The sequence below is a fragment of the Nannobrachium achirus genome (genome assembly GCF_963921795.1).
Source record: "Nannobrachium achirus genome assembly, chromosome: 1".
NCBI lineage: Eukaryota > Metazoa > Chordata > Actinopteri > Myctophiformes > Myctophidae > Nannobrachium > Nannobrachium achirus.
Genome location: NC_137810.1, coordinates 62,777,020 through 62,800,587, shown reverse-complemented (window position 1 = coordinate 62,800,587; position 23,568 = coordinate 62,777,020). Strand labels below are relative to the sequence as shown.

The 23,568-nt window shown below is 43.1% G+C and overlaps 1 protein-coding gene and 1 pseudogene across 2 annotated transcripts in view; one reads left to right on the top strand and one right to left on the bottom strand.

Moving 5' to 3' along the window:
• Positions 1 to 11,604: 11,604 nt before the first annotated feature.
• LOC308289266 (large ribosomal subunit protein uL11-like) lies at positions 11,605 to 11,948 on the top strand (annotated as a pseudogene). Its single transcript has one exon. The product of its transcript is annotated as a large ribosomal subunit protein uL11-like (transcript).
• Positions 11,949 to 13,494: 1,546 nt separating this feature from the next.
• The window catches only part of LOC308289256 (zinc finger protein RFP-like), a gene marked incomplete at both ends in the record, with an annotated part of 46,657 nt that continues 36,583 nt past the window's right edge, over positions 13,495 to 23,568 (bottom strand). Inside the window, 2 exons of the mRNA XM_080730899.1 lie at positions 13,495 to 14,127; positions 14,203 to 14,268. Coding sequence (XP_080587025.1) covers positions 13,495 to 14,127; positions 14,203 to 14,268 — 699 coding nt within the window. The remainder of the gene's footprint in view (positions 14,128 to 14,202; positions 14,269 to 23,568) is intronic.

Genomic DNA, 23,568 nt, shown 5'->3' with positions numbered 1-23,568 from the left:
CACTCCCTCAGCAACTTACTGTGTTTACATTGGTGAAGGAATCTTGCCTGCTATTCCCTCAATCCTGGTCTAAAAATGACGGGAGACGGCTCTACGGATGCGTATCGGCGAGGCGAACCGCGGCTTTCAATCACTGATGAAATGCACAAAAAGTGCGAGTGACCAACATTGAGAAGCAGAGCGTTCTGTCAGCAAAGCTGGTAGTCTTCTGTGTCCATTTAGGCATTTACAATTATAAAAGTTCTGCTTCAAGCCCATAACACTGCAAAGTAGCTTACAAGACAGTCTGTGCGAGGTGAGAGCTCTTCTGCTAACTAAATTGACAGAATCTTTTCTACAACCTTGTAAAGCAGAAGATACGGCGGTTTGAATAATGGGCTACCTCTCTTTTATTTAGTTACAAAGCTGAACGTTCATACAGGAGCCAAAAGGCATACTTTATCAGTGGATCTCTAGATTTGTAAAGGGTCCAATTGGAACCCCCTCAAAATTGAATACATAATAGGCTATTAGTGGTATAGGGCATAATTGAGCGGTAAACTAGTAATAGAAAAAATAATTGGGGGAAAAATTATATATATATATATATATATATATATATATATATATATATATATATATATATATATATGCCGGGTAGAGTGTCCTCTTTTTGGATTTTCAGAATATGGTCACCCTACCGATACATAATTGACAATTGGAGACCGGCCCAGCCCGAAGACCGACATTCTAAACAACAAGCTTATATGATGCAGACGGCAGCATCCTTTTTTTCCTCATACAATATTGGTGATTTGTTAAGAACAGCGTCATTCTACCATTTTCCAACTGTCTTTATATATATAAAAGACATTGTAGCAAGCACAAGCACCGTCCTAATTATGGAAGAAAAAAAAACATCGGAGCCTCGCTGGAAAACACAGCTGACGGCCGTCGCCAAATCAGGAAGCAGGCGTACAGGCTATCGGACATATAGCCGATCTACAATCTCACAAGATCGCGACGCGACGCATTGATTGTGTGCTTGTAGATTATCTATTTTGGACCCTGCGCGACTAAGTGTAGATCAGGCTTAAATGAGAACTCCTTTGACCAGAGGTCCCTCAGAGTTACTACAGGGGGTCCTCCAAAACTTCCAATCCTTTTTATATTAACAACTTGAACCCTAGTGTCCATATTCCTAGAACTGTAGCCAAAAATAGCAGATCTACAAGCTCACAACGCCTTTGGTGTAGAGGGGGAAAAAGAGCAGACCAAGTACAGAGTGAAAGGTCAAGTTTATTAGGTAATGACGGTTCAAGTGGTTAAATATCTGAAAACACAAATTTACGTGAATCCAAAATACACTGATGATTGTGCTGTCAGAAGATGAAACCATGTGGAATCTATGAACAGGTTGTGGGGGTCCCTGCCTGCTTCATCTCTCTCTCAACTAAGGGGTCCTTGGCCTGAAAACGTTGAAGACCCCTGCCTTTGACCTTAAGCCAGGTATAGCACTCGACGAGGAACAATCACCCGCCAACAGGAGCTTTGTTCGTGACGGCGCTATATTACGCTATTTCCTCAAAAGATAACTTAATATATTCATCGGGGGAGGGAGGAGGGGGTATAGGAGAGAATTGATCTCTCTACAAAGAACAGGGCTCTCTGCGGACCGCGGGGAGAATGCTATCGTGTTTACACAGCGAGCGGAGGGCCTGTGGGGGAGTCTAGATGACGTGGACACACCCACTTCCTGGTCCGAGCGGAGTCCACCCAGTTCCCCTATTGCAGGAAATGGCAGCCGAGGTTTTAGACAATTGAGTGCGCGAGTGTTTTCTTTCTTTTGCTTTCCTTTTTCTTTTTTTCTTGCGTCGACTGTGACATAATTGTTGGAGGGAACCATGAAGCGCTACGTTTTTATTTTTTATTGTTTCGCCGCTGACGAAACGTTCGTTTCGTTAGAAATGTTTCTCGCTCGGCTCGTTTCCAGACGGTTGTGTCTTGTACAGTTCCTTTATTCATTATGACTTACCATACTATGTTGTTGGAGGTGTATTATTAACTACACACGTGTGATAAATGTATCTAGTTTTATAAAAATAAATATACCTGCCAGATGAAGAGTATTCCTTTGTATTACGTTTTTCATCGTGCCAGTGTCATTTTACTCATAGCAGCCAACATATGAAATAATGTCGAGCTGAGGTCTTGTCTATAACCTCTCCCACATTGTTTTTGTATCGTTGTACAGTGTGTCTGTACTCTATGTCCTGTACAGAATGTTAGGCATGTTTGTGTACACCTCACATCCTTTCTCTGGGTCTTACTGACCCGTAAGAAAACAATACCCCTGTCTTCTTTGTGTGTGTGTGTGCGTGCGTGCTTGCGTGCGCGTCTGTGCGTGTCCGTGCGTGTCCGTGCGTCCTATGGAAACAATACAATCCAACCTTGGTTATTTTCGGAGGTATTGTCAGCAGACTACGGTCCATTAGAGCAGGGGTTCCCAAACTTTTTTGTCTCAGGGCACCCCATAAATATTGTTTTAATCCGAGGCACCCCTACCTTATAATTTTCACTCCCAGCACCTTATATTTAGTATTGTCGTTGTCGGGTTAGTATGTCCAAAACCGTTTGTTTTGTTGTATTTATCATCTGTAAAATGTACTAAACTAGTGAAAACGGCAGATCTACAAGCACACAACGCCTCGCATCGCGAGGCGTTGTGTGCTTGTAGAACGGCTGTTTTCACTATTTCTTTGCGGCGGTCTTGTATGATGAAGCAGGGCTTTGCTTTACCAAAAGACGTACACATTTGAAACTTGGAGATACGAGGTTTCTGCCCGACAGTGACGATATTTTAGTGATAATGTTGCGAGGAAAACGTTGAGATACCATTTTGGTTAGAACTGACTGAAAATAACTTAGTACTTTACTTACTTACCGGTACTATATTTTTTTCAAGTGTCCAAATAAATTCCAAATATTGCCAAATGATCTCGAGGCACCCCTGGACTGCCGTCGAGGCACCCCTGGACTGCCGTCGCGGCACCCCAGGGTGCCCCGTCACCCACTTTGAAAACCCCTGCATTAGAGACAGTATGGTCCACTTCTGTAGATACTTGTAGGGAATGTGTTTGAGAATGATTAGGAGACTTGTGGTAAGGCAGGCTTTCATTTCTTATTTTTAGTGTGGTTGCCCTAACAGGGCATTCCAAGATTTGGACTTAATATTGACGACATCAGGGATCTCCTTATATGGGCATAAAAGGGACAAGGAGATCTCCATATATGGCCATTAATTTATTAGTGAATTAATTTTCCCCATCGGCAAACTTGTAATTTCCCAGAATTGCATCGTTCTAATTTGTAACCTTCCTTGCTCTAAGTCAGGGATGTCAAACATACGGCCCGCGGGCCGAATCCGGCCCGCGAGATGATTCAATCCGACCCCCCAGGCTAGAGCATACATTTCTGAGCATTTAGGGGAAAAAAGTAAGTCTCTAGCCCATTCCTGTCAAGAGTTATGATTGTTTTAAGAATTAACCTAACTAATGTCTGTACACTGCAGGCTAGGTTTCTCCCACCTGGCAGTGATTGAGTTGATTGATTGGAATGTTAAGTGACCAGCTCTCTCTCTCTCTTTGAAGATGACAGCATTGCTAGGAATAGGGTGGTTGGTCTGGCTATGAATAATACCTGAACATACCTACAATATTCGAACTGTACTCAAAGATTACACATATTAGACATGGAAATTAATGTTGTTAAAAAAAATAACTTATTTAAAAAATATAATAATAATAAAAATGTAAAAGTTTTATTATTACGATATTTTCTGAATATGCCATTATTGTTCATTAATTTTATTTTGTTTATTTTAAAATACAATAAAAATAATTATTGTCTGCATCAATAATATTTTTTTTTGCAATTTACAAATTATAGCGTACTGGAGACTATCAGGAATTGAATTATTCTATTATCAAATGGTTTATTCTTATTGGCACTTCTTAAAGGAGTAGTTCACCCCCAAAATGCCATGGAGCCAATGTAGACTCATTCCTAAAACAGAAATTTGATTACAATAAATGCATGCCTATTGATTCCGGATGGGGACCCAAATGCATTTGGGTCCCCATCCGGAATCAATGGGGGGAAGTGTACTATTATCACATTTTTGTCTTAGTAAGGCGACAAATAAAATAAAAATATATTATTGAACTCAATTCTCCATGGCGTGAGTAATCAAAGAAAAAAAAGTCATTTTGGGGATGAAATACTCCTTTAAACAAATAGCATCTCTCGTACCTAACTGCAACTGTAATACCAATAATGAAAGTAACTATTTTACTTAATAATGAACACAATTTGTAAAATGATATACTGCTATACTGCTAGCTACAGCAGTGGCTGAGACGACAGGAAGAAAAACAGAGCGAACATGTGCGCGAGTGTGCATGCCATCCGATCCGCGACTGGTTCGGCCATCTTCAAGTCGCCTTTCATCCAATGCGGCCCTCACCCCAAGATGAGTTCGACACCCCTGCTCTAAGTCAATGATTCTCAAATTGGGGTCCGGGGACCCTAGGTTTCTTTGTGGAGGTTCCAGGGGGGTAAGATAATTGATAGCTAGGAACCAAATAGACCCTTAAGGGTCTGTCATTGGCAAGGGGGTCCGTGGCCTAATTCATAGCAAAATGGGGGTCGAGAACCACTGCTCTAAGGCCTTTTCAGGCCGCGACCCCCAAAATAATCATATTTTAACTGGGGACACCTCCTCCAGCCTGACAAGCACTAAGAGTTGAGGCATTACATTTTGTATATCGCGGTTCTATTGTGAAAATAGCCGATCTACATGCTCACACCGCCTGTGAGCATGTAGATCGGCTATTTTCACAATTTCTGCCTCTAATATTTGACAATTTGGCCAAAGTTTAATTTGTCATTTCAGAGGTATTGATAAGTCCTTAGATTGCCACTTTAGAAATGTGTTATACACTCAAACTTTATGTTGGTTTGTTTACAGTTGAATAAGAAAACAGTGTTGCACATTAAGTTATAATCATCTGGGGACCCCCCCAAATTAATTTGGGGTCCCGACCCACAGGTTGAGAACCACTGACGTCCCCACATTATTTTGAGGGGTCCCCAGATGATCAACTTAATGTGCAACATTGTTTTCTCACTCGACAGTAAACAAACCAAGATAAAGTTTAAGTGCATATAGAGGTATATGCACATTTCTAAAGTGACAATTTAAGGACTTTTTAATACTTCTAAAATGACTAATTAAACATTGGTCAAATTGTCAAATATTAGAGGCAGACATTTTGAAAATAGCAGATCTACGTTGCGAGGCGTTGTGAGCATGTAGATCGGCTGTTTTCACAATAGAACCGTCTTATACAAAATGCAATGCCTCAACTCTTAGTGTTCATAGGGTGGGGGGTCCCCAGTTAAAATATGATTATTTTGGGGGTTGCGGCCTGAAAAGGTTGAGAACCACTGCTCTAAGGCACCACTTCCATAATCCTATTTGTACGTTCTACTCACTGAGTTGTGTGCTGCTGCCCTGTAGCTACTACAGCCAGTCTGCAAAACAACTCCACTAGAGTGTTGTTTTGGTGTTGAGTGGAAAGTATTACTAGGTTGATCAGGGCTCTGGTGATGATAGCTAAATGCAGGGTCGTGCTGGGCCCCTGATTCAGCCCGGGAAAAAACGTTTGTTTTGTATTTATCATCTGTAAAATGTACTAAACTACACACAACTAGCACACAACGCCTCGCACGCGGTGCGAGGCGTTGTGTGCTTGTAGATCTGCTATTTTCACTACTTTTGTGCAACGGCCCATGATGAAGCAGGGCTTTGCTTTGCAAAAAAATGTATACATTTGAAACTTGGAGATAGGAGGTTTCTGCCCGACAGTGACATTTTTTATTTTATTTTTTCCTAATGGCCGGCCTGGACCGTCCGTTCGGGAGCTTTTCCCAATGGCCAGCACGTCCATGGCTAAATGAATAATAAAGTAGGCCGGTTTTGTTCACCTTGTCTTTTTTACTCGTGAGGCCTCTCACAGTGTGTCTTAAGACGTTCTTCTTTTTTTGTATGACCATAGCCCCCTTGATGTGGCAGGAAATTAGGCTTCACATAAATCAGGCAATTTGATCACAACCTACAATTAAGGATGAGTGGGTTCAAAGACAAGAATTCCTCTGCAGTTTTGATGACTTCCTAGAACTGCTAAGTGCTAATGGTCCACGGTGTCACTCTTCTTGGTACCAAAACATACCGGTACACATGTAGCTGATGCACATTGAATGCTTACATATCTGGTTTCATCTGCATCATTTGCACCAATAGGTCTACACACAGGAAAATTAAGGTGCCTGCCAACTGGTTGATACCATGGAAGAACCATTTTTGCATCCAGAAAGAACCTTTCAGAAGGTTATTTTAAGAACCGTGTATCATCGACTTGGTCCACTCGCCTTTTCCCTCTACACCAAATCTCTTTGTCGAAAATAGCTGATCAACAGGTTTGCAACGTATATTGCAATGTGTCATAGTGTTAGCTTGTAGATCTGCTATTGTCAGCAAATTTTTTTGCCTATTAGGATTTGCTCAACATTGGGATGCTTGGGATTAAAGGAGTAGTTCACCCCCAAAATGACTTTTTTTCTTATCGATTACTCACCCCATGGAGAAAAAAGGTTTGTGTCGCAAGCCAATAATTTGAGTAGAGACTCTTTGTAGGCCCGTTGATTCCAGATCAATGAGCCTGCCCAAATGCATTTGGGTCTCCATCCGGAATCAATGGGCGTAAATCTATTATAATCAAATTATTGGCTCCAGAATGCGACAAATACAAAAACGTATTATTGAACTCAAGTCTCCATGGGATGAGTAATCGAGGGTGAACTACTCCTTTAGGTGGTTCAAGGTGCCTCAAAGAACCATCAAAAAAGGTTCTTTGAGGAAACCATTATGAGGAACATAAAGGGATCATTCACTAAATGGTTATTTGTAGGTGATGGTTCGTGGAACCATATAGCCTTTTAAAGAACAACTGTTTTCTGTGTGTAGACAGTGATGTTGGGTAGATAACAGCCTAGGTGCCAACCTGGCTATGTTATGGATGGTGTGTGAGTACACAACAACACATTTTACCAGCAATCATGGACAACCGACGGGCTAATTATAGCCTAGCGGAGGAAATGACTTGCAGCCTCTGAGAAGATTGTTTTCGAGCTCCCACACACGCATTACTGTATGGCAGGGTTCCCCAATAGGCGGCCCGCGGGCCATTTGTGGCCCACGGGGGGCTACTGTCTGGCCCCCACCAACCCCAGTAATAATGGTGGTATAAGAGCAGCAACAACACTAGTATATCGTCATTGTTGGGTGGAAATCACGTATCTCCAAATTTGTACGTTCTTTCACAAAGCAAAGCCCTGCTTCATCATACATGGCCATCGCACAAAAGTAGTGAAAACAGCAGATCTACAAGCACACAACACCTCGCACCGCGAGGCGTGCTTGTAGATCGGCTGTTTTCACTAGTTTAAATCATTTTTAAAATGATAAATGCAAAACGAACAAGATTTTCACCCGACAACGACGATATCTGAACTGTTGCTGGAGTAGCGGGAACACCACCGTCGCCCCCTGCAATGTTGTGGCCCTCGGCTTGGTACCCTAGACTAATCGGGGAACCCTGCTGTATGGGCTAGTGTAGCCTACATTCTGAAGGGACAGCTCAGTGGTATTGTCTTCATCAGTCAAACTGAGTCTGCTCATTTGTCCCAATTAATGACACCATTCCCCCCACCATCTAATGACACCACTATGAAGGACTTGTGTAGGTCACATACAGACACAGGGAGGTCATGGTGCCTATACAATCAATTTGATATAGTTATGATGAGTTTACCTAAATCAGGGGTGGGCAACTTTGATGATGGAGAGGGCCACTATATTTCCACATTCACTCCAGAGGGCCACAATGCATATACAAGTCAAAATTTTTAAAAAAATAGCCGATCTACAAGCTCAAAACGCGTCGCAATACGCCACGTTTTGAGCTTGTAGATCAGCTATTTTTGCTATTTTTGAATTGGAATCCGGGATTATTTTTAGGTATTTTAATTGGATTCCTAAGTTTCAATTCCTAAATTTCATGACTGTTCTCATACCAACTTTTTGAGTGATTAAGCTACTAATATAGACTGATGTAATTAAAGTGAGTCATGTTTGCATGGTTGGAATTGTAACAGCTGAAATAAATAATATATCAGTATTCCACCATTAAGTGAGGGTGGGGGCCGCATGTGGCCCCCGGGCCGCCAGTTGCCCATGTATGACCTAAATGTATGCAACTGGTAGCTCCTGAAATTGACCACTTCCGCCAGCAATGGGTGACCGTTTCTTATTGATCTACCATGTCATCAGGTTGAGCTATAAAATTGATCAATTCTGGTAATGAGTTGGTTGGTGCCTTGCATGGTTTCCTCTGCCATCAGTGTATGAATGTGTGTGTGAATGGGTGAATGTAAATCACAATCTATGTAAAGTGCCTTGGATAAAGGCGCTATATAAATGCACCATTTACCATTTACACACACACACACACACACACACACACACACACACACACACGCACACACACACACACACACACACACACACACACACACACACACACACACACACACACACACACCGATGGCAGAGGAAACCATGCAAGGCACCAACCTGCTCTTCGGGAGCAATTAGGGGCAGGGGCGTCAATTGGGTATGGCAGGGGTATGCAGCTGCCATACCCTGGGTCCAGGGGGGAAAATAAAAGTTACTTTTAAATATAAATCCATGAATGTCTCTTTGTCTATCTGTGCTAGTTATTATGTTGTTAAATTACAGTAAAATAACTACAAATGCAACATTTCACAACATGGTGATTTTAACAAGGTATTATAATTATATTCTCCACACTTGTATTCTCCCCATCTTGACATAATGGTAGCCTATATTCCCAGGTTCCGCAGGTCAGCTGCACAGGTGCAATTCATTATTGTTAATTGTGGCACGTTTACTAACATGCCAAGTTTAGCTGAACTTGTCTTGAACAACGGTCCAGGCTGCCATATCCAGCCTAAGAAACCGTAGAAACTAGGGGAAAAAATAGAATGTACTTCTTAAAATAAATGTATCATGCCTGTTGGCAACATGACTGATGTCGCGCGCGTGCAAGACATCAGTCATGTTGCCATACCTTAGCTTTTTCTCAACTGACGCCACTGATTAGGGGTTGAGTGTCTTCTTGCTCAAGGACACTTCAACAGGATTGAACTGGGAACCTTCCGGTTGCCAAGCTGCCACTCTACCCCCGAGCCACTGCAGCCCATTATTAAATTAACCAACATCGTTTGATGTGCACAAAACCTTTCTCCCAAGATAGTCAGAATGTATTTATTCTTTTTATAATTATTGGCTCATCTTTGTCAAGATGTATTATTTATTATGTTATTGACTAATTCTGGTCATGTTTAGCAGCCTCTAATAACCTATAAAAGCAATAGTGGCTTTCAATGTCTGGCACTGAGTGATCACACCAGCCTTGGAAAACATCTGAGAGATCATGTGCCTGAAAAGTTTGTACCCCTGACCAATTTTCTAAAATTCTCTCATTTATTTTGAAACCAACTAATCTACAAGCTCACAACCTGTCTCTACTATAATGACATTCCCAAAGTAGTGGACACCAGGGTTAAAGTGGTTATTTGTTAAATAGATAATAATGTAATACATGGGATGTAAGTAAAGGACCCAGTCACTGAAACTAAAGCTTGCTATACCAGAGCTGATCAACAGATGTCAGTATTGCTCTTATTTACAGTAGCCTTACCTACACCATTGCTCTGATCTGGGTGATAACTGAGCAACAGTGACCTCTACTGCTTTAATTGTGTACATTATGTAGACATTTTTTGATTCCAAACTTTATTCTATCAGTTTTATTTACATCAGGCATATTTCAGAGTGTGAAAGTCACTGATTAGCCTACTAACTGGTGTGCAAAATAACAGCTTAGTTTGTTGTTTGATTATTAACTGAGGTTCCAGCCTGCTGTCTCCTGAAGCCCTGACTTAAAAGTAAAACATCAAAAAGTAACCTAGTAGGTTATAGCTTAGAAAGAAAAATAGGCTACATAAATAAATAAAACAAATATATAATATGATACATGGTTTATTTAGAAACAAAGAGACACCGTATGTGGAACAAAGGGCAGGCACATCCTCCACTGTGAATGCAGTCTCATTTCCTCTGGAATGGAGCAGTGCTGCTGCTGCAGGAAATCCCTTGGCATTCATACACAGACATACCAATATACACAGACAGGCACAGACTGACCCACAGGCAGAGAGAGGCAGAGAGAGAGAGAGAGAGAGAGAGAGAGAGAGAGAGAGAGAGAGAGAGAGAGAGAGAGATAGAGAGAGAGAGATAGATAGATAGATAGAGAGAGATACTAGATAGGCCCACTGGTTTTCAAAGTGGCGCCACCAGGAGGAGATAAAATGTGGAAAAGAGAGGAAAATGGAATACAAAATAAAGGGGGTGCCCGCTGGCCTATAGCGACCTAACCCTAACCCTAACCCAGGTCCACATATAGGCTTTGTGCAGCCTGCAACGAGTCGTGAGTTCGAAACCCGCTTCCGATGACCTTTGCTACGTGTCTCTCCCTGTTTCCTGTCTATCTTCACTATCCCCTATAAAACAAAACAAAACTCATGCACGCATGCACGCACGCACGCACGCACGCACGCACGCACACACACACACACACACACACACACACACACACACACACAGTCTATAGGCTAAGCAGTGGGTAGAGCGTTCCCTTAGTGCCACCAATACCCTCTTAATCATTTCCATTCAGGACATGGTAGTTAGACACACACACACACGGCTCCTACTGCTGATCAACAGCTCCTTTGAAAGGGAAGCAAGCTGGCAGTAGCTTGCTTTGCCCCTGTTGTGGTTTATGTGTCTGGGATGTATGTAGGCTCAGGCTGGCCTATATTCTGATTGTTTTCCTGAATTGCCCACCCCACCTGTTGTACAGCATCCCTATTTTCGGCATTTCAGCATGATAACCTACTGACTACACACACACACACACGCACACACACACACACACACACACACACACACACACACTGACAGGTACACTGACTTGCAGCTAGTAACAAACAAATATTTACCTGTACTTCACTGCTTCTACATGATCAAGAGTGCACAGACACACAGTTAAATAGCTGATCTTCAAGCTCACAGAATGCCTCGTGCATGTAACGCGTAAGATTGCGGATTAGTTCATTTTGATGTGACGCAACACTGTATGACAAATCAGTCTGGCTGCACTTGAACAAGGTTCCAGGCTGCCATATCCAGCCCAAGAAACTGTAGAAAACGGGGGGAAAATAGAATGTACTTCTTAAAATAAATGTATCATACCTGTTGCTAAGGTATGTATGGCAACATGACTGGTGTCTTGCACGTGCGCGAAGGCGCACTTGCAAGACACCAGTCATGTTGCCATTCCTTAGCTTTTTCTGAACTGACGCAACTGGGGCCTGTCCCCCAAGAAGGTGGGCGACGACATCGCCAAGGCCACGGCCGACTGGAAGGGCCTGCGGGTCACATTGAGGCAGACCCGGCAGGCGGCCATCGAGGTGGTGCCGCCCGCCTCGGCGCTGATCATCCGGGCCCTGAAGGAGCCCCCCAGGGACAGGAAGAAGAAGTCGCCCGGGTCATGAGGCCGCGCTCCTGCGCCCGCCGCCTCTCCGGCACCGTCGGGGAGATGCTCGGCACCGCCCGGTCGGTGGGCTGCGTTGTGGAAGGGCGCCCTCCCCATGACGTCATCCATGACATCAGGAGCGGCAGGATTCAGTGCCCCGAGGTCTGAGTTAAGATGGAGGAAGTTCTTAACAAGAAAAGCAGTTCCTGCAGAAACAGCATGGGCTCACTTTATCAGAGCATAGAAAAGAGCTAAAAGAATTGGCTCATTTCCCCATAGACTCTCATTAAAATGAATGTAAAAAATCACACCCAATGTGAAGTGAGCGGTGGTCGTGCTTGCATAACGTCTTCAAATGGTAATTGGTGATGTAAGGCTACACACACACACACACACACATTGCTATGGCAAAATGCCGAGGAAAAAGACTAGGATATAGGTCTAGGATGTAATTGGTGATGTAATATGGCTACACACACACACACATATTGCTATGGCAAAACGCAAAAAAAAAAATCACACCCAATGTGAAGTGAGCAGTGGTCATAACGTCTTCAGACTAGGATTTGAGTCTAGGATGTACAGGGTATGCTACACACACACATTTTGCTATGGCAAAACGCTGAGGAAAAAGGCTACAGACATACAACATATGACATCACTAGACAAACATGATGCTACGTACACACATTTTACTATGGCAAAACGCTGAGGAAAAAGGCTACAGACACACGCACAGCCACGTATAGGAGCGGTTAGCACCACTCGAAAAAAGTTAAACATTTAAAAAATTATACAAATAATTTAGTTTTCTTCTAATTTTATTTATTTATTGATATGCAGGATTTATTTTAGAGCGGTGCTCCTGGAAGGAGCTGAACTCCAACATCTGGCTTTGTCCGTATGCACGTCCAGGGTCACATTGGCCAAGCTTCACAGGACGCATGATGGAACTAGAAACTCTGTCCAGGTGCCAACTTGCACCGTGTGCGTAAGTAGGCCATGAGGTGTACTCACCACTGGCATAACACTTTAAAAAAAAAGACCAATGACATCACCACTGGCTTCACCTGGAATACTGGTCCCTCATTGGCTGTTAATGATGACAATAAGTAACTAAACTGCACTCTGTCGAGGTGCCAACTTGCTCCTTGTGCACAAGAAGGCCAAGTATGGCCTACTTGTGCGCCAGCAGAGTGCGCCATGATGTGCGCTCACTAGGAATGCTGCATGGTCCCTCATTGGCTGTTAATGATGACGTTGCCAGAAATGCTTTTCCCGACATACCTGCATACATACATACACACACAGCCGAACACAGTACTTGCACGCTCTGCTGGCGCAAGTAAGTTACTCGTAATGTGCACCGCTCACTTCACACTGGGTGTCATGTTTTTCTTCATTTTGAAGATGGAGGGAACATGTTCCCACCGTTCTCTCACTTGTAAATAGACTAAGCCCCCATGCCCCCCCCCCTTTTTTCTTTCTTTTCTACCTTTGTATTTGATGTTATGCTTTTGAAACTGATATTATCCAAGATAAAGTATGTTCTATCCGTCTGTCTTTCAATGTTATATGAGATACTTAAAGTGTGGTTCCTGTGGAAATAAGCCTCGGCTTTCTAGGATCTCCTTTTAGTTGACCTTGTACCAGTGATTTGTACTGTCTTGAAACTGTACTTTTTTCTATTGCAAACTTCTAATAAATTCTTCAATCAATCAATCAATATATCCCAAAGCTCAGTGTCCATGTTGACAGGAGAGATGATCAGAGGAGCAGAGTTTCTACCGCCAGCATTAAGACATGGATTGAAGAATGGGTAGAGTTTCTCAGTGAAGGTGCAGCCAGTGAAAGAGTAGAGATGAACTCTGGCCTCCACATCATAAAAGGAGACCAGACCCTCCTCATAATCCACAAACACTCCCACTTTCTGGAGCGTCTCGCTCACAGGGAGTTTGACATCAGCATCACCATTAGCCTTGTACTCATTTCCATTCCACAACCCTATAGTCCAGAAACCATCTTTGGGACTCAGATTGTTCATACGTTTCCTGTTGATGGACTCTCTGGCCACTCCTAGATGCCAGTGAGTCTTCCCTGTAACCTGAACCTCATAGTAAAACCTTCCTGAGAAGCTTTGTTTTCCTAAGACACAGACACAATAAGAGAATCTCTCTGTGTTGTCGGGCAGATTTTTCCTTACGTTTCCATCACTTACTTGTTTTCCATCATCAGACAGGATGAGGTAGGGATGTGCTGTATCAGGATCCAGAGTCACATCCACCTCATATTGCTGGATCCTCCTCAGCTCAGCATCACACAGCTTCTTCTCCATTTCTTGTTGTAACTGGAGGAGGTGGAGGTGGTCTTCAGTGTGTGAGAGCTGTTTCAGCTCAGAGCTTCTCTTCTCTAATCCACTGACCTCCTGTTGCAGCTCTTTAATGAAGCCTTCAGCCTGTTTCTCTGTTGCTTTCTGCTTCTCTACAGGCTGAGAATAAAAGTCAAAGTGTGAATCACTGCAAATACATTGGATAAACTGGTCAGCTGTAGTCTTCTGGGGCGTCCTCAAGCAGTGATGTGTGACTTTACAACAGCAGAATAATAAGCTCTAATGGTCTTTCTATGATACAATACCAACTCTTTCAACTCCCTGTCGTCTCTTTGACTGAAGCCCCTCCCACTCTGTGTGATCAGCTTTTAAGTCTTGAGTCAATGCTCATGTCATCAAACATGACCTCATTATAATATGATGTCAGTGATGTCCATATAAGGTAATGTACTTTTGTCACTGCTTGTTCTGGAAAAGGTTGGGAATCAATAACGGAAGTTCTTCCTGACCTTATGAAACGTGAGGTCAACTCGCTGCATGTGTTCTGAGTCTGACCTTTAGCGTGACCTTTACCTGACCTTTACACCCACGCTGCGAACACAGCCACAACTTCCTGACCCGTTTCACCACGCCTGCAGCCGTTGCTAATGGCAACCTGGCAGCCAATTAAAACCTGTCGTTTCACCACGCCTGCAGCCGTTGCTAATGGCAACCTTGGCAGCCAATTAAAAGCCAGCACCGCTCAAAAAAAGTTAAACATTTAAAAAAGTATAAAAATGTGTACAAATAATTTAGTTTTCTTCTCATTTTATTTATTTATTTTTGAAGCGGTGAAAGCCGCTTCCAAGGTGTGGCTTTGTCTGTCCCGTACATGTCCAGAATGAAGAATTGAGGATTGGCCAAGCTTCACATGACAATTTGGCTCTCCAGACAAAATCATTCATTCATTCAGAACTAGAACTAAAGCACATAGAAAGTATAGATCACAGAATGTATAGATCTAGAACACATAGAATACAAATTCACCGCTTCACTTCGAACCGAGGTTTTATTTTTATTTTATATCGTCTCCGATTTAGTTGACTTTTTTTTCCCCCTGTGAGTATGCGTCACAGTGCCTGACACCTCATCCCAGCTCAGCAGCAAGGGGGAGAAGACGACAGCCACCTCATGGCCTCCCCTGCAACAAGAAATCTTGTGAAACAAATGTCGCCAACCAATCATCAAGGACGATGATACACGAAAGAAGCACTGTAGCTGACCTGTTCTGACATCACAATGATGTTGCAAATTCATTCCATCCTTTTCCCTTTTATGCCCATATATGGAGATCCCTGTTGTTGCGACCGTAGGTCGCATTTACTATCAAAACCTCCACCGGCTGTCCGTGCGTCAGTCACACGTCACACTTTTGCCCTGCTCATATCTCCACAACCGTTGCCCCCATCCATGCCAAATCTTGCACACAAACTCCTGACCTGCCAAACTACTACCTCCAAGGCCCCCCGCAGCTCCAGGGACCCCCAGGTCCCTGGGGGACCCCCAGGTCTAATTTTGCCCTGCTCCTATCTGCACAACCGTTGCCCCGATCCATGCCAGATTTTGCACACACACTCCTTGCCTGCCAAACTACAACCTCCAAGGACCCCCGGAGCTCCAGGGACCCCCAGGTCCCTGGGGGACCCCCAGATGTAAAAAATGAACAAATGTGCAAAAATGACCAAATGACCACCCCAACGGGGCTGCTCACGGGGAATTCCTGGGGACCACCCACTCCTGGTGCTCCAGAACGGATGCAAAAGTGGTGGCGCCCCCAGTGGAGGACCCCCTCCACTGCAGCTCACATACAATGCCGTAACTCCTACAGATTTTGCCCTAAAATCACGAAAATCACTACACAGCATGTCTACACTCATGTCATCAACATGGATCAGGAAGATTTAGGAAAAACACATTTTTGCCCTATTTGTGGAGATAAGCGACCTACGGTCGCTTATCTCCCGATTAGGGAGTCTTACTGGTCATCAATATTAAGCCCATGTGTGTCACAGTGCGTGACACCTCATCCCAGCTCATCCATATCTGGGAAATTATGGACACATTTTGTCCAACTTAAACAACCAACCGCAACACAAGTCACACTTGCGAATGAATTCCGTCCTGTCCCTTTTATGCCAATATATGGAGATGTGTTGAGTGCTGGCTTCTTACTTTTTTGTGAATACTGTTTGGTCATGACCCCTAAGCCTCTTTAACCATGAGTGGTGTGTACATTGTGGTTTCTCTTCTTCTGTAAGTTAGCCTCAACATTTAACAGCCAACCTCAAACATGATAACACTGTACTGAGAAGATGCACACTACAGTAAAATCATTCATTCATTCAGAACTAGAACTAAAGCACATAGAAAGTATAGATCACAGAATGTATAGATCTAGAACACATAGAATACAAATTCACCGCTTGAGTTAGCAGCTCTACAAGCTCACAGCGTGGCACCAAGTGCCGCGCTGCGAGCTTGTAGACCTGCTATTTTTGAAAACAGAGAACAGTATAAACAGTTATCTCCAAGTGCTTTTGAACTTTGTTTTAACTATCAAGCTCCTCTCCTCCTTATCCTGAGCGCTCGGAACCCCTTGTCCTTTTCAACAGTGCTTTTGAAGTGTTGTTGTATGTTTGCATTCAAAGTGTTGAAGTACTCCAGCATTTAGCTATAGGAGACTTGGGACTCAAACTAGGAATCACTGTGCTGAAAGAGTGCTAGACCTCTAGAACACAGCACCGTGATACTCCACAAAGTCACCTAAAGTTACTGTAGGCCTATTAGTTTTGAATTGTTCCTTTGAATGTTAGACTCGAAAGTCAACCGCATGACAAGATGGACTCCTGCAATGCAAATGATGATCTGAAGAGGATAAGGTGAAGATTTGTCTAAAGGTTTGTGTGGTCTTAGCCTACTGACCATGATACTGACATGATGCTGACAATACTGACGTGACTGGCCATGATGCTGATATGATACTGAGATGTTATTGACATGATACTGAGCATGATACTGCCCGATATTTGCTACTGACATGATACTGACCATTATACAGACATCACACACACACACGCACGCACGCACGCACGCACGCACACACACACACACACACACACACACACACACACACAGGCAGGCACAAACACAAGGCCACACCTACTGTAGTAAAGGCATACGGTACATACTGTACATACAGACATAGACATAAACCCTGAATACCCATAAATTGATTCTAAATGGCAGAATTATAGCTGTACATCAGTACGATGTTGTGTATCCAGACTCTGTCATTATGTTGTCAACCATCTCACACGCCACAACAAAACACATCACATCGGCAACACCATCTACGCATGCACGCACACACGCACACATGCACACGCGCATACTCGCACACTTACGCACGCGCAAACGCACACGCACGCACACATGCGCAAACATGCTGGCACAAACACACGTACACACGCACGCACGCACACACACTCTCACACACACACACACACACACACACACACACACACACGCGCAAACACGCCACGCTGACAGATATCCTTGTTTAACTGACTCGTAGCGCTTTATCAGATATTCCTGTCATCTGTGCCCTGAGCTTTTTACAGGATGGTAACACAAGCCTGTCACTCACTCCCCCGATAGCCATGATTGACTGCTGAGATACACTATCATCAGCAGACAATTGACAGTCCCGAGACGCAGCAGCGCCGAGCGGGGGGACAGAGCTAGGGTCCCTGGAAACTGAGAGGGGGGAGGGTTGTCATGGCTGGCTTCATCTCAGAGAGTGCACACTGGCTCCTGAATGTCCTCTGAAAAGGTACCCGTCTAAGTGTGACACGCAGGGGTGTCGCACCCAGGGGCGTCACAGGGGGGGGGGGGGGGGGGGGGGGGGGGAGTGGGACTGAGTTACTAGAGCCCAAGGTGGAGGGGCCTGTCTTCAGCTATTGAAAAATCGAACCTCGGTTCGAAGTGAAGCGGTGAATTCTTATATGTGTTCTAGAGCTATGAAATCTGTGTTCTAGATCTATACATTCTATCTTCTAGATCTATACGTTCTATGTGCTTTAGTTCTATATTTTCATGAATTCTGAATGAATGATTTTGTCTGGAGGGCCAAATTGTCATGTGAAGCTTGACCAATCCTCAATTCTGCATGCACGGGACAGACATGGGACAGACATGGGACAGACAAAGCCACACCTTGGAAGAGGCTTTCACCGCTTCAAAAATAGCAAATATACAAGCTCACAGCGCGGCACCGAGTGCCGCACTGCAAACTTGTAGATCTGCTATTTTTATAAGTCGTGAAAATGTGTGCAAATTTTAGAATATATGTATTTATTTAAGCGAACATTTGTAACTCAAATTTTGCTTCATAGGGGGTCCCTGGATCTAAATATTTTGAGATGGGGGTCCGTGGCCAAATACATATCATTTTGGGGGTCCTTCACATGAAAATATTTGAGCACCACTGACATAGACACTTAGGTTTTTCAAAAAACCTAATTGAAAAATAGCAGATAAAAAATAGCAGATATACAGGCTCACAGCGCGGCACCGAGTGCCGCGCTTGCGAGCTTGTATATCTGCTATTTTTCAATAGTTAAAGCACAAAATGTGAGTGAATCCTTGTACCCAGGGCCCAGAATTTGGTGCGACACCCCTGGTCGCACCAAATCCTGGGCCCTGGGTACAAGGATTCACTGCGTTATGTTGTGCTTTAACTATTGAAAAATAGCAGATATACAAGCTCGCACGAGTGCCACGCTGCGAGCTTGTAAAGGCATACAGTACATAAATACTGTAGTACAGTATGTACTGTATACAGTAACTGTACGTACATATACTGTACGTCACAAATCCATGCCTCCCCCCTCTTCTGATCAGACTGAATACATGCGTCTCCTTTTGGGAAATGATAATGACTGTCTGATAACTTTGATGTTTATGTTTGATAATATAACAATGTAACAACTTAATTACAAAACAATTATGTTAATCATATTTATTGTACGATATGGCAAGTGGTTAAAAAGTTGTAGGCCTTTATTATTGTGTACATTGTGTACGCTTAACTATTTGCTTGTGCTGCTTATGTCTTATGTCTTTTTCTCTATTAAGGAGTGATTACTGATAGCAGTATGGGGAGGGTTGGGGAAAGGGAGAAAAACTCAAAAAATGATGTCTTTTCAGTGTTAAATTGATATTAAATTTGTTGAAACCTATGTGACATGAATAAAGATATTTAACAAAAAAAAAAAAAATGTAGGCCTTGTGCCCACAGATATAAAAAGCTAGATGCCTCGTTCGCCTCTGCAGTTCATTGGAGTGACGTGCAACAGTTGTAGTCCGGACTTCCTGGAAAAACTGCTGCCAGTCGTGACTACTGGCAAATCACAGCACGTCTTTTCCGGGACTTATCCAAGGACTACAATTCAATTCAACAGAGCCAGTTCTGATGTTGTGCGGCTCAGCTGTTCTTACAGGCTGCGTATGTAAAGACCCGCCCCCACCTGCCTCTGATTGGCCTAGCAACATCCGTTTGTGTGACGCACGGGGAAGAAATGCACACGGATTCCCTTGGTCCCTCGATGCATACGCCCCAGAGCCGAAGGAGGCGTCTACCTTTCTATGCTTTTGCCTAGGTATAGCTGCCCATTGCAGCTCTGCTCCAAACACCTCACAAGCCTCTGATTGATGTTACAAACGGCTCTAATTCCAGCCCTAATGAAGTCCTGTCGCTTAGAGCTACAGCAATATATAGGGTCACTGTTCACGGCTGGAGCAAACAGTGAATTTGTACCAATCGCTTTCTACATTCCTCGCATCGAATCCGCAGGAAATGATCAGGAATATTAGGAGGCGGCGGATGATTGATGGCAGTTATGCGAGGCCCCAGGAGTGTGGGCGTTAACTGTCTGGTTACATTAGTCTTGGTCTATGTGTGGGACAGCTCGCGCTGAGCAGAGGATAGCGGAGGGAAAGGTGACGGAGAGTTCTGTCGGAGCCCAGGGCCACAGACTTACTTATAAGTTCCTTTCCCCCCGTCTATCTGCTCGTCAATCTGACCTGGCATGCACTGCCGGCCGGGGCCAGGGAAATAGATAGCCTACTTCTGTTCCAGAAAACAACTTTGTGCGTTGTTTTGACGTCACTGTAGTTTACTTAAAGGGGGCATGTCACCTAAAGGGTTAACTGTCACTTTAAGAATCATCTTAAAAACAAGTTAATATTTTTATGATGTCATTGTGGGGATGCGCACTTATTGGCTTATAATTGCGCATCCCCACAATGACATCATAAAAATATTAACTTGTTTTTTAAGATGATTCTTAAAGAGACAGTAACCCTTTAGGTGACAGGCACCTTTTAACATTTAGCTAAACATCTGGGGACCCCCCCAAAATTATTTGGGGACCCCTCTGGGGGTCCCTCCCAACCCACAGGTTGAGAATTATTGGGTTACGGGGAGATGTTGAAGGCAGCATGCAGGCAGGCCACACAGTACAGTAGGTGTGCCTTTCTGATTTAGGGCCTACAGGCAGGCTAATGTTGACAGTCTAATGACAGGGAAATCACCAGGTCGTTTTCACAGCTACGCATTGCCTTGCACCTGCGACCAGGTGTGAAAACCCCTGCAGGCTGAGCCTGTTGTTGTAGTCAATGATATTCCCCATTCCAGTATACCCTCCATATCAACAGCATGGAAACATGCAGTGCAGTAACACAGCAGAGCCCACAGGGGGCGACGTAGACCTCCAGTTAATCACTTTCAACCAGGGTCCCTATTTTGGGACACATCAGTATGGGGCCTACAGTATATGTATTTAAACATTTGCCTATAATAGGCAAACATTTAAAGGACAACTTTGTTTTTCTACAACAAGGGTTCATATTTTAGATTGTAATTAGAGAAAAGAAAAAGCGAGTGTTAAAATGATTTCATTTGCTTCCTTCTATTGTTTTATCGCGTTTACTGTGCTAAAATGTGGGGAATGCGTACGCATCGGGGCATGCGTACAAGTGGATAAATATGTCTTTTTAGACACAATAAGCCAGCAGTTTCTTTATTGCTATTTACAGTAACACTTCTAGCCCCCATAAGTCACATCCAACCATGAAAGGTTGTGTTGTATCTTGGGAATGGGCTTATTCTGTGTAAAATGACATATTTAGCCACTTGTACGCATGCCCCCAACCACTGACATAAGAATCTCTAAAACAATAGAAAGAAGTACATTAAATGATTTTAACACTCATGTTTTATATTCTTTAATTACAATCTAAAATATGAACCCTTGTTGTAAAAAACTAAAGTTGTCCTTTAAATAAATGTGATTATATTTAAAAAAATCTTTTTTTAATGTACCTAAATGTCCACGTTTTGATTGATTGATTGAAGACTTTATTAGAAGTTTGCATAGGAAAAGGTACAGTTTCATGACGGTACAGTTCACTGGTACAAGGTCTACTAAAAGGAGATCCATGAAAAGACTAAGCTTATTTCCACTGGAAACCATTGAAGTATCTCATATAACATTGAATGACAGACAAATAGAACACAGTACTATGCAGTAGATATGTAAAGAAAAAGAAAAAAGAAAACAGTAAGTCTAAATAAACAGTATATACAAAGAAGGGGCAGGGGAGGGGAGGGTTCTCCAAAATGTTCAACATTTTTCAATTTATTTTCCAATAATAATAAAAAAACGCTTTAAATAGCAAATAGGGGCTCTCGAAGCTCACAATGCAACACGTTGTTTGTAGTTTGGCAATTCTCTTGCCACACGGTATGTCAAAGTATGAAACAGAGCTTACCCATTTAGAACGGGTACACATTTTGTGTATCATTATTTTATGCTTTAACTATTGAAAAATAGCAGATATACAAGCTCACAGCGCGGCACCGAGTGCCGCGCTGCGAGCTCGTAGATCTGCTATTTTTGAAAAGTCGTGAACATTCGAATTTTGACCCGATTCTATAAGTGTCTTTTGAATCCTTCTAATTCTAGGCCTAAATGGGTTAAAACGATGTAACGAGTGCTCCAGTACAACATGTGCGAGCATATCCTCCACAGACTCCTCAGACTGATCTCCACTGTGATAAAGAGAGACAGGGTTCAGACTCCTTGACGTTAACGAAAGAGTCAGATCCCCCCAAACGTCCCCCCAGATCCCCCACGGGCACTGGAGTAACTGGAGTTAAGACAACATAACAAGTGATCCATCTCACTGTCTGTGGCAGGAAGAGTGAGGAGTGGAACACCACTCCATCAGTCCATTGTGTGTGTACGTGCGTGCGTGCGTGCGTGTGTGTGTGTGTGTGAGATAGAGAAGGAAGTGACAGTTATTGCCTACATTAATCATCAATCCCAGTGTTGTGACAAATTGTGACTTTCTGTTGGCTGATCCATATCCTATCTCTGTCCATGGGATCAGGATGCATGCATGTCATACAGGTTAGAAGAAGATGAAGAAACATTTTGAATGTGTCACGTGTGCTTTAAAAGAGAAATAACACAAGAAATACATTTAGAAATAGGCCTATGTACACAAACTAGAAAAGTGTAGCTCCTCTGAGCGCAGATCCCCGCCAGGCTGGCTTGCCTACCCAGGACAGCTTTATTTTTTGTCCAGTTGCCATAGCATATGTGCAATGTAAATATGCTGCACTTCTTTTTATCGGTGTTTGTGGAGGTAAATAAAAATAAAAACCCTGCGTTCCTGGACTTCTTGGAGCCTTGACCAACTGTTACGGTTGTCATGTCAGAATCATGGTCACAAAAAAAGAAGAATATAATTATACACAAAGATACAAAAAATACAAAAAGAAGAAAGAACAATATAGTGTCACATCACAACACAAATAGCAATACTTAAAGCACAACGAATCAATGCAGTGCCACATGGTCTCATGGTCAGTATATGTCAGTATCATGGTCAGTGTCATGGTCAGTGTCATGTCAATATCATGTCAGTATCATGGTCAGTATATGTCAGTATCATGGTCAATGGCATGTCAATATCATTGTCAGTATCATGGTCAGTATATGTCAGTATCATGGTCAATGGCATGTCAATATCATGTCAGTATCATGGTCAGTATATGTCAGTGTCATGGTCAATGGCATGTCAATATCATGTCAGTATCATGTCAGTATATGTCAGTGTCATGGTCAATGGCATGTCAATATCATGTCAGTATCATGTCAGTATCATTGTCAGTATCATGGTCAGTATCATGGTCAGTGTCATGTCAGTATCATGGTCACTGTCATGTCAGTATAGCGACCATGAAAGAAGAAATTAAATGGCAACTAAAGTAATCATGAAAGTCAACCCAAGAACAACATTTTGGGGCAGGATCTCCTCGTTGGTCAGTAGGTGTAAGAGCCATTTGATTGC